Source organism: Clupea harengus, chromosome 12 (assembly GCF_900700415.2).
Source record: "Clupea harengus chromosome 12, Ch_v2.0.2, whole genome shotgun sequence".
In the NCBI taxonomy this organism is placed as follows: Eukaryota; Metazoa; Chordata; class Actinopteri; order Clupeiformes; family Clupeidae; genus Clupea; species Clupea harengus.
The window spans coordinates 7696533-7709032 of record NC_045163.1 but is presented as its reverse complement, the minus strand read 5'-3'; the positions used below and the strand labels follow the sequence as shown (position 1 = coordinate 7709032).

Here is a 12500-nt window from a genome sequence, read left to right as displayed (position 1 = left end):
GATTGACCTAACATTGGAAAGAGATATCCTTCTGGTGTTTTTATGGCTTCATATTATTGCTAAGTACATATTGTTATTATCTATAACATTTGGAATAAAAAACTATTTCTTTTATCAAGAAAAGTAACAATGTGATGAAAAAAGTTGATATTTCTTATATATTTTATACAATTAAAACAGCCTGGGGTCAAATTGACCCCAAACAACACCTATGCGTAAAGTATGTGTACAGGACATTGAAAACAGATCATCATTAATTCTGTGGTTACCCAGTTGTCCCCATTAAATTAGGAAAAGTCATTAAATATGAAGCAAAAAAAATTATGTCAAACATTTATTTAGAGACGTTAAACATTGAATGGGGTCAAATTGACCCCAAACATAATAGGAGGGATAAACATATATACATTTATATATATAATATATATATATACACATGCTATATGCTCTGCTTTCCAGATTTGTTAGCTGAAGCCAGCACCACCAGGCTGTGTGATTCTCACTGGTCTCTGACTCAGATTCCCAGGCTCTTTGATCTGAACTCTGAGTTCTGCTTTGCTCTCTGGACAGGACCAGCACCAATTACCATGTTGTGTGATCTGAGTTCTGCTTTGTTAGCTGAAGGGGATCCGCTCTGCTCTCTGTCTCAGGTGGAGAAGACCAGAACCATTTCCGGGCTGTGTGATCTGAACTCTTGAGTTCTGTTTGTTGGCTGAAGGGAACCAGAACCATTCCCAGGCTATGTGATCTTCACTGCTGTCTGTCTCAGATTCCTAGGCTGTGTGATGCAAACTCTTGAGTTCTGCTTTGCTAGCTGGAGGTGACAGCTCTGGCCTACATAGCTGCTGGCTCCAGAGCTCTGGAGTAAATATGGGTCACACTGGGGCCGTTTGAGTCTGGTAGACCACACTGGGGCTGTTTGAGTCTGGTAGACCACACTGGGACCTGCTGCTCTACACACCTCCATCTCTTACTGCTGTGTGTGTCTCTGCATGTCTCTCATTAAGGTGTTTTCTTCCCTTTGAAAGGAAGAGAGGGAGAGAGAGCGAAAAGGCAAGATCAGGGAGTATGAGGGAGAGAGAAAGAATAAGAGAGAGAGAGACAGCAAGAGAGAAAGCAAGAGAGAATAATTATGAGGGAGAGATAAAGAGAGAGAGAGCGAGAGATATGGAGAGAGAGAGAGAGAGAGAGAGAGAAAGAAAGAAAGAAAGAAAGAAAGAAAGAGAGAGAGTGAGAGTACAATGATTCATGAGCCCTGATGGCAGACCTGATGCAGGGCTAATCACTAGCAGTGATACTCAGAGAGCCGTACACACCAGTGACAAATTAGCAGCCTTCACCAGATTTCAGTTACAGCACCAGGAAGCACTGGCTTATCAGGGAGAACATCTCTGCTTTGCGAAAGATTGATAATGAGAGAAAGAGAGAGAGAGGGATAGAGAGAGAGAGAGAGAGAGAGAGAGTGAAAGAGACAGAGATAGATAGTTGGGTGGATGGAAAGATGGATGGATGCATTGATGGATGTACAGCTCTTAAGATGATGATAATATACGTATATGGGCTTGACAATTAATACAGTTATAGTTATAATCCGGGTTCTGCTCACCTGACATTACAGGACTGGGACTCCTGCTCTTGACTGAGCTTCTGGAACCAGGATGTTTGGGCCCGTAGGGTCTCACTCCCTGTGATGATCCCGTCTTTGTCTTGGTCCAAACTCTGGAACACTGCGCGAGCCCGGTCCCGTTCCTTCGGTGTCAGCAACCGCACCAGGGAATTCTGGGAGATGTAGTTTAAGTCAATGTTACTGTAACTGACATAAGCCTTACAGTAAATAAACTCACTACAGCTGGTTGCACCAGAAGAGCGTAAATTCTATCTTTGCCTAGTTTGAATATACAGTACTGTGGCACCAAATCACATATCTTCAGGAGACTTAAGCTATACTTTAAAACTTACACCTAATACCTAGTAGGTGCAATGTCGACCCTAACCCTAGAGTCCAAGGACTATTTAGTTCATGTTACCTCTGTGCGGAACTTCCTGAGCACAGACAGAGACTCATGGTACAGGAAGTCGGCCCATTCGATCTGGCCGCGCTTTTCCGGGTCAAGAGCAGCAAACTGGGCCAGCGCCTCCTCCTCCTCCTCATCTGTCAGGTCCTTGTCAAACAGTTGCTTGGAGACAAAGTGCCGGTACTGGAGCAGCTCATCCGACACCAGGAAGGATTCTATGGGATATAGGCAGGGCTTGTGACATCACCCGATAACGGTAACAGGAGCCAGCGGGTACAGAGCTGTGCAGTGAGTAATCCTCACTCCCCGACACCTTGAGAGGCATGCTGACAACAGATGCTAACACCCATGGGTTTTAGCCTCCTTGCTAGCACGCTCGCCTCCAAGGTCATGAGTTAGGTGCAGGACTCTGCTGGTACTTGCAGGTTGCACACACACAATATCTCCACTACATACACCTCAACTAATATAAACTTCACTCTTAACTAATACACACTACACTTTATACTCCACCCTGACACCCGCACAAGATATACCACTGAACAGACAGGGCTTGATGGCATATACCTGACACAGGTTCAGACATTATACAAAGTCCAATCATTTGTCCTAAATAATTTGTAAACATGCCACTACATTGTCAAACTATAGAACATCATTACTTTATACAAACTGTAACTGTTTAATTTGGCGCTTCCGACTACCAGTACTGTATTTTTTCCTCAGGCATGGTACTGTTAGATGCTGATCATGCTGATTCTGAGGTACGCACCAGGGATGATCTTGCACTGCTTGAAGGTCTCCATGAGGCTGTACATCTCCTCTTCAGTGAGAAGCAGGTTCACATTATCCTGAGAGGGATCGAGAAAAAGATTGTCCGGTCAGACAACAGCCAACAGTCTTTTGAAAGCTATATGTTCCTCTATCAATTTTTTCCTCAATGCAAAGCATCCCGAGACAAAGAAAATGGTTCAGTGGAAAACAAATGAAATGCCCATTTAAAGTTAATTAAAATGAGTTAAACCGTATTATTAAAACACATTAATAAACACAACATTTTTTAAGAATTGTCAAGAGCAGAGAGCAGGATTTTAACATTTTGACCAATCTGTTGAAAACAATTCAAACTAAATTACATTTGCTAGTTTGGTTTTAATCACAATAAATGTTAATGTTCTGTATATCCTTGTGAGTGTAATTTCTCTCTGACAACAGATGTATGACCAGGCCATTCCCGGCCATGTGCTTTTGCGATCTACACAGCGACTGAAACACTGAGCTTCATCTCTCCCTTCTGCTTAACCGTACCACCATACCACCCTAGAGTACTCTATTAGAGGCTCATCAGCATTCACAGAAAAAACAAACGCTTTAATCAAATCAGCTCGACCCTCAGGTGTTTTCATAAGCATGTCTTTTCTTAAACACACTCTGTTCTCCACAGGTTTAACATCACAAAAGTGACATCCAGTTAATTAGCAGAAGCAGATGTTTGAGTCTTCCCCCCTCCCTCCCTCCCTCCCTCCCTCCCTCTCGCTCGCTCTCTCTCTCTCTCTCTCTCTCTCTCTCTGTCTCTGTCTCTGTGTCTGGAAGCTAATAATGGGATGCACTAGTTAATGCTGCTAATGACTGTGATGAGAGTGTGGTGACTGGGGAGCAGCGGTTCACAGGATCAAATGCAGGGAGGCCTCTTTGATGTGTGACTCATCTCCCCATGGCAAGCCCACCGCCCATCCTGATCGCTGAACACTCCGCAGCCAAACGTCTGAGGTCGGTCCTCCGTGTGCCAAGTCTCCTGGCCTCAAAAGAACTGACCAAGGCTGGACTTTCTCCAAGGCATGACTGAACTTCCTTGGAGTGTTACAACTGCTAAGAGATGACAGACAGCGTGTGTTCATCAACACTCTCGCTTACACACAGTGCACACACAGTTGAAGAGTATCAGTGTGACATGAAAAGATAGCAATGGCTCTTTGCCTTTCTGTTCAGAAGGTACACACGGTAGGTATAGGTGATTGTTATTCATTCTACCTTTGGGGAATTAGATTAATGTTTCAGAAGTCAGTGTAAATGCAAGTTTCAATGATTGATTGATGCTTGGTTTAGTTGCTACATGACTAACTGAATCCTTATGGACAAAGGGATTTTGCTAAGAAAAGGCTATTGGCCAACAGCGTCTCATTTTGCACTGATAATATGCTTGTGTTTATAAAACGTAATATTTATTTGAGTTCTGTTTTTCACAGTGTTTTAAGTTGTGAAAGAAGACTTGTCTTGTCAACACTTGTCAAACATCAGTCCAAACGTAGCTTTGTCTGTACCAGAAAAAAAACTATGGGAGCAGGTACAGATATTCGTTTTGGTCGCTGAGAAGCAAAGAGACAGCTGTCAGGAGCTTCAGGAAAAGAGCTGTGTTATCTCCCCTGGCTATATAATATAGGAATAGCAGAGATCAGCTGAAGCAGTAGCAAGAGAACAGTCAGGGCAGTGACAAGAATAGTATGAGAAGTAACAGAGTAAAAGTATGTATTCGGATATAACTCCTTTGTAATCACCAGCATTTGTATTAGTAACTGTAATTAATTTAATTTAATTTAATTACGTACTTGTTCTCAGTAACTTGTAACGGATTACATTTACATTTATTTTGAAATTGAATTACGTAACTTTGTTACATGTAACTGATAACTCCGCAACCCCTGGCTGTAGCAGTAACAAGACCAGCTGGAATAGTAACAGGAACAGTCAGAGCAATTACAGAGAACAGATGAAGCAGGTATATTTGTGCAGGCCAGAGTGAGAGTTCGACAGGTAGGTTTGTGCAGGCCAGAGTGAACCGCTAGATCGAGAATGGAGAACAACTAGATCATTAACAGAGAACAACTAGATCATTAACAGAGAACAGCTAGGTCGTTAACAGAGAACAAATGGATCCGTAACAGAGAACAGCTTAGCCAATAACAGAGAACAGCTGCATTAGTAGTAGAGAACAGCTGGACCAATATTCTAGTGGGAACAGTGGGATTGGTAAATAAATGGCCACGGTCCACCCTGGCTGCAGATGAGTTTGTCAGTCGGAGGACAACAGCCGGAGTGGCCAGCGGGAGACCAGAGGAGGAGGAGAAGCCACTTCCTGCTGCTTGACATTTCGAAACACGGCTGCCTCCAGCAAGGGCCCAGCACAGTCATATTAACACAGGGGGGAAAGATCACGTCGTTATGAAGGCATCAATCACACCGTGGGCAGGGGATGGTGGGTAGTGAGGGCTCAGACGTCCAATCCTTCCTGTTTAGTTTATATCTCCCTTGCTGTTTGTTCATTCTGCTGTGGCTCTGGATTGTGTGCCTATCAGTTTGGGTGGAAATGAGTTCTGGGTGAGATGCTGGTACTGCGTCTCCTCTGGGGGTAATAACCCCTCTCATTTGCCCCGGGGAGCCAACCCGTCGCTCTGCACCAGCCCCAACCTCTCCCTTTGGCACGCCGCTGATCAGACAGAGCCTTATTTGACACCGTCAAAATAATTACCCAGAGTGCACTCCAGCTGATGAACCCCCGTAATTACATCCACAGAGGCTGGGCTGAGCCATTACATTTACGCCTTGCCCCTGCGCATAATCAAACTGACAACCTGCCCAGCCACTCGCTTTTAGTTCAATTAATGTTTAATCATTGCTCCTATAACTAAAGGCTTTTATATCACAGCATTGCATTGAAAAACAAAAACGATTCCATGGTGGAGTCTCTAAGCAGATGGCCCCAGCAGCCGTGCCTGACTGGCTTTCCAAGAGTGTGTGTTTCAGGGTATTACGGACGTCACACACACAGATCCTCTTGTGAAATTGTTTGGGGGCGAGGAGAGGAGTGTGAGTGTGAAGAACAGCTCTCTCCTCTCCTGCAGCTATGAGCCAACACTCCCTTCAGCATTTGCAGCCCCAAAGGCCCTGCACTGCGCTGAAGCACTCGCGACTCTCATTAGTCAGAGGTGAAAACCCTGAGAAAATCAACAAGGAGGCGGCAGAAGCTCCAGAAATACAACTTTGACTGAGGAGCCTGACGCCAGACAGATGTAGCCCAGACTATGCCTGGATATGGTACTGATCTGGCCCTGATCTGGCCCTGATCAGCAGTTATAGGTGTTAATGATAGGGTATAGATATGAAGGTGTTATGCAGGTGTTTCTTCAGCTGCCAACTGACCTGCATGTACTGGATAGAGGTGCGTATGGTGCTAGCAAAGGGGCTTGACACAGACAGGCATGGACGAGAGAGAGAGCGACAGAGAGAGTGTGTGTGTGTGTGTGTGTGTGTGTGTGTGTGTGTGTGTGTGTGTGTGTGTGTGTGTGTGTGTGTGTGTGTGTGTGTGTGTGTGTGTGTGCGTTCAAACTCACATAAACCACTTTTTGTGAGCCCTCTCCACCACCAAACAAACGACTTGAGAATGCAGAGTGTGCAAGAGGAAGATAAGCCCTTGACTGTGTCTTAGGCACTCGTGGATCCTTCAGCTGTCTGCTCCTCAATTTGAGCCGCGCTCTTCAAACACTCACACACAAGGAGCCCCAGAGCACTGTGCAAACCGACGCGCTAAATGATCTTAACGCGCTTATTGATGGTGTAACCTTTGCCGAAGCGCTGTGTCAGCACTTGCTTTGTGAGGGCAGACTCCATCTCTTTTCTCGGCCTGGGAAAAAACCAGTCCCTTTCACACACACACACACCTGTCAGCAGATAGCAAGGTCTGGCTACATACGCATGTAACCAGTCTCACACTGAGACTGCTGTCACTGACATCAAAAGACGATTTGTGATTACCGTCCTCGGTGTACGGTGCTGAAGGCTTAAAGTGTAGGCTAAGCCATAGTAGACATGCCAACAGCAGACCATATGTACAGTAGCACAGCAGCAATGTTGGGGGAACTGGGGTAAGAGGAGCCGGTGGGGGAGGTGTCAGCTGTGTGGCTCTCTGGCAGCAATGTTGGGGTGGGGGAGGTAGTGGGGTTGGTGTGGAGTGGGGTAAGAGAACCCACTGGGGGGGGGGGGGGGGGGGGGGGGGGTGTCAGCTGAGTGGCTTCATGGCAGTGATGTTGGTGTGTGTGTGTGTGTGTGTGTGTGTGTGTGTGTGTGGGAGGGGGTGGGGGTGGGGGTGGGGGTAAGGTAAGAGAACCCAGGGATGTCAGCTGTATGGCTCTGGGGTAGAAGGGCATATTTCCCCTGCATGTCAGTGTGGACTTTACTCTGGGTTACTCACGCTGATTAGCAGTCAGATGGCTCTAACCAAACCACAAGGGCACCTCCTCTGGTTTGATGGAATGATTGACTGAACTTTGTTTGTGGGGTTACATTGTTGACTGGATACATATATTGTATTGCTCGGACTAAGCCACTCTAATTTCCTTTCACTGAGGTGGGACTCTTTTTTGAGCACACACACTAGACAGACCACTAGGGGGCTGTGAAAAGAAATTCACTGAATTTGGCAAAAAGTCTATCGGATTATGATCGAGGGTTGCCCCTTTAAGTAAAAATTAACTTTTAAACATTGAACGCTTCGAGGGCTTCCCTATTTCTGCCTTCCCCTTATTCGGCCCCCTTACGTCTACATGTTACTTAATATTCATTTTGCAGCCAATCAAGACGACGGATTAAAAAAACAAAAACAATACTTACGCAGTAGTAGCAGCTCCATCCAGCGGTGGTGTGTGCCGTATCCTTCATGGCCTGCAGCGCTTCAGCGCGCAGATATCCCAGCTCACGCACACACCCGTCATGGAACACACGTGTGCACGTCCGGCACGGGAACAGGTCGTCCGCCGTCCATACCTCACACACGTCACACATCTCACCGTTCACCGGCTGCAGAGTGACACAGACACAGACACAGCAGGATTGAGTGATGGTCCTGGTCATTCACACGCTACACAGGCAAAGGAGTGTTAGTCTAGGGTTAGAGTTGGACATGGTGGACAGAGGGATAAGATTAGAGGTTATATTGGAATTACCTAGAGCTAGGCATTAACGACAGAGAAAGGAGAGTTAGACTAGGGTCAGAGTTAGGCGTTAACTGTCATAAGGACATGAAGATTCTCTTGAAGGATATATAGATATATCATCTGTGTTGAGGATCTGAATCATACATCTTCAGTGTTTGGGTCGCAGGGAGCCCTTTAAGCGGGAACGGGTAGTAGAGCCTTTGTCTTTGAGATGCAGTTATTCTTGATAGTTCACCTGCTGTCAGGCTAATCTCCATTTCCATTATCAAACATTTACTCCCCCTCCGATCTGTCTCAGCCATTAAGGATGTTTAATTATAGAACAATCAGCCCAACAAGGCAAGCTGAGGGTCTTAGAGGATTTATTCAGTCTGTGAAAACCTGAAAAGGCACTTACAGGCAGAGCTGGTAGTTCAACGTCACATCTGCAACCAATTTAGAGGCCATAAGTAATTTGAATGAATAGTATAGAAATATCTATGTTAAAATACATAAAATATATTAAATGTAGTATATAGAATGTATAAATATACAACATTCAGAAAATAGAATATATAAACATATGATATATGAAGTTTAATTCCATAGATCCTCTTGTTTCTCAGCTTAAAGATAGCAATGTACCCCAGTACTGAGCATACCAGTGACGGTTTGGATTCAGCTAGGAGCTTCTGGTACAGTCTCCCCTTCCTGATCTGCAAGCAGCTCACGTCTGAGCTGACACACACACACACACTGAATACAGAGCAGCTCCACCACAGAAGTCAAATGCCTATTTCAGCCACGTCCCCCATAACACGCTCCTTATACAGCAGCCTTGACCTCAGGTAGAGGCTGACCCGGGGGACCATCATTACAGACAAACGCATCGAGCTGCTCTCCCACAAGACATGGAACGTCTTCTGGGTTTCTAAAGGGATCAGTCACCATATACTGTAATGGCTGTGTAAGTGAGAGCATAGGGACCTTCAGTGTCTCTCTCCTCTCCCCCCTCTCCTATATTCTCCTCACTCCTCCCTCTCCTCTCTTATCTTCTCCTCTCCTGTCCTATCCTATCTTCTCCTCTCTTTTCCATTCCTCTCTTCTCTACTCTCCTGTCCTCTCCTCTCCTCAGTCCCCCTCTCCTCTCCTCAGTCCCCCCTCTCCCTCCTCTCCTCTCCTCACTCTCCCTCTCCTCTCCTTTCCTCTACTCTTTTTTCCTCTCCTCACTCCCTCTACCTGCTCCACTCCACTCCTCTCTTTTCCTCTCCTCACCACTCCCCTCCTCTCTTCTCATAGCTGGCACAGGGAGGTGAGAGAGATTATGGAGCACAGAGCTCCCTCCTGACATCTGGCTGTATAAAAGTGTCTGTATGGCTGACTCACACTGAATGACACAGTATCTGTGTATGTGGTGTGTGTGTGTGGGTGTCTGAGCTGCTTGTCGAAACTCCTGAATGCAGGTGCTGTTAACTTTACCCTCTTCTCATTGTTTTGTTTTTGTATGTGTACGTGTGTGAGTGTGTGAGAGTGTGTGTGTGTATGTGTGTGTGTTTCAGGCACCATATTTCACACACATTTCCTAGTGCCAGTCATGCAGTCCCCAGGTGTAGAGACTTCGTGCACATCCCCTGGTGCCATGCCTACACACACCTGCTCACAGACGTAATGCCCATTTCCCAGCGTCGGTCCCATGCCACTTCACAGCTTCTCATCTTCCTCATCTCTAATTTGCATACGTCCAGACTGGGTGTCGTCGGGAGACGTCGGGAATGAATGAGCGAACGAGTGAACGGAGCGAACGAATGTGTCCCGCGGATGGGGATGGTGCGACCTCAGCCCACTATCAGTCAGAGCATATTCATTTAACACCTCTGTGAATGTGTGAGGGAGAACAGCCTGCCAATAACACCGTGCTTGATTGGCTTCTAATGTGTGGTGTTCCTCTGCTAGCTGATGCAGCTGCTGAAGCAGTGCTTGTCTGACACCTAGGATGTGTTGGTCTGAATTTGTGTGTTACTGCATGCTGTTTATTGACACCACAGGTTTATAATAACCCTCAGCTTATTCTCTGTGTGTGTGTGTGTGTGTGTGTGTGTGTGTGGTGTGTGTGTGTGTGTGTGTGGTGTGTGTGTGTGTGTGTGTGTGTGTGTGTGTGTTGTGTGTGTGTGTGTGTGTGTTGTGTGTTGACATAATGCCTGTGTGTATTTATATTTCTCAGGAGAGTGTACTCAGGTGATCTCTGAAAATGTTGAGCCGCTTAGAACGGCTGGTTGCAGACACTCTGGTAGCTGGTACTCAACCACGTGGCCTTCACACACACACACACACACACACACAAAGCTTGAAGGTGACTCAACACTCACTGGGTTTGGTGTTTATTTTAGCAAGGAGCAAAAAGTAAACAAAACCCACACACCTCTTCTGTCTCCTACTCTTACTCTCTCTCTCTCTCTCTCTCTCTCTCTCTTCATCTCTTTTTCTTCTCTTCTTCTTTCCTCTCCCTTCCCTCTCTTTCTCTCTTTATCTGTCGCTCTCATCTTCCCACACACACTTCACTGAATTGTGGGTGTCTGTGTGTGTTTGTGTGTCAGTTTTCTGTGTTGCATTTCTGTGTGTGTGTATGTATGTGTGTGTGTGTGTGTGTGTGTGTGTGTGTGTGTGTGTGTGTGTGTGTGTGTGTGTGTGTGTGTGTGTGTGTGTGTGTGTGTGTGGGTGTTGCATGCCCTCGTTAAGGGGGCATGTGGTGTGGACTGAATCGGTGGCCAAGCTCAACTCCACTGCTGCGAGCCTCAGTGACGCCAATTAATAACGATCACCCCAGAACCCCAGGCTGAGTAAGGCCCACAGATGGTGTTTCATCACTGGAGAGAGAGAGAGATATGAGAGACACACCACACACACACACACACACACACACACACACACACACACACACACACACATTGAGTAGGTCAGGTGGAACCCGGCAGGACAGACTCGTTTATTCACGCTTATTTATTTATGAGAACGCTTACCCAATCTAGTGACTTACAGTACAGGTATACATTTTCATCAGTAAGTGTGCTCCCTGGTGTTAGCACAAATCAGATCAAGTGCCATATCAGGGTCAGATCAGGTTCAAATGAATGCCATTTGTCAGATCAGGGTCAACTCAGTGCCACATCAGGATTAGTTCAGGGTCAGATCAGTGCAACATCAGGGCCAGATCAGGGTCAAATCAGGGCCAGATCAGGGTCAAATCAGTGCCACATCAGGGTTAGTTCAGGGTCAGATCAGTGCTAGATCAGTGCCAGTCTCAGTAGCTGTCTGGCAGAAAGCAACTTTCTCCACCCTGAAGACAAGCAAACAACTCTAGTGCAGATCCCCGGCTCTTTCCCAGACATCTGAGCAAACTCCACTCCACAGAAAAAAGAGCCAATATCACCTTATAGGGTTTCAGCAAAACACATCGACCATTGGCTCCATTCATTAGACCAGTAAGAACATGTCTGTACCTAATGGCTGATGTGACGGAGTTCATTTGATTGGTAATCAATAGATGAGCTTTGCAGGGTTTTAGTCAGCTGGTGACTGATGACTATTTCAGGGTATTGGCAGGGTACTACTGCCAGATGTGTGCACGAGAGCAGAGAGCAGAGAGCAGAGAGAATCCACAAAACATCTTTTTAGTCACCAGTAGGCTTGTGTTTCATTGCTTGAAAGACACAGAAGTTTTCAACACCTATCCATGGTTAGGCTGTGTGATCTTCATCACAATAGCTGATGGATTGACGATACTGTCATTCATAATGCCTTTAAAAAATATGCAGCTTCATAAAATGCTAATTGACTGCTGAACAAAGCAGAACAATTTGTATTATTAAAAATGTAATATAGCCTACAGATACAATGTAACAAATGTGAGACCCTAGAAATGCACATTAACAAAATGGTTTTACATATTGGTGTCTTGGTAATACAGAAACCTATTAAAGATGGCTTTTCAAACATTTCTGCAGCCATATTTCTGCATATATTCATTCCCTTATATTCTACACAGCCAGGTTAGGGCCAAGCCATAGGAACCTAATGTGAGAATCTAAGAAAGTAACTGCTATGCATCTGTGCTATGAGCCAGGAATATACATGTGTACGCACCTCTCACGTGTTTGTGTGTGTGTGTGTGTGTGTGTGTGTGCGTGCTGAGCAGTGTGTGTGTGTGTGTGTACCGTACCTGCTCCCTCTGAGCAAGGTCAACCTCCACCGGTTGGTCATCGTTGATGTCCCTCTTTGGCCTGATGAAAGCAGGGGGAGTCAGCTGGTGGCCTTCACCATATCCTCTGGCTCCACCCCTTTCCCATCCCGGAGGCGGGACCAGGCTTCCTGATTGGTCTTCTGGCAATCTGTGAGGGCCACTGATTCTTGATTGGATGGACCAGGTTTGGCATCCTCCTCCTTCTGTTCATGTTCGTTTTCGTTGGGCGCTGGGCTCACCTCCTCCACTTGGTCTCCCGTTTCTGCGGAGCCCTCTGATTGG

The 12500-nt window shown here is 46.0% G+C and overlaps 1 protein-coding gene across 2 annotated transcripts in view; it reads right to left on the bottom strand.

Moving 5' to 3' along the window:
- The window catches only part of phf24 (PHD finger protein 24), an 18848-nt gene extending 6475 nt beyond the window's left edge, over positions 1–12373 (bottom strand). For both annotated transcript variants that reach the window (XM_031577915.2, XM_042709270.1), the window contains exons 1-5: positions 12198–12373; positions 7680–7865; positions 2788–2866; positions 2028–2230; positions 1607–1779 (exon numbers count right to left, since the gene is read on the bottom strand). In XM_031577915.2, coding sequence (XP_031433775.2) covers positions 1607–1779; positions 2028–2230; positions 2788–2866; positions 7680–7850 — 626 coding nt within the window. In that variant the 5' untranslated portion in view covers positions 7851–7865; positions 12198–12373. The remainder of the gene's footprint in view (positions 1–1606; positions 1780–2027; positions 2231–2787; positions 2867–7679; positions 7866–12197) is intronic.
- Between the last annotated feature and the right edge of the window lie 127 nt (positions 12374–12500).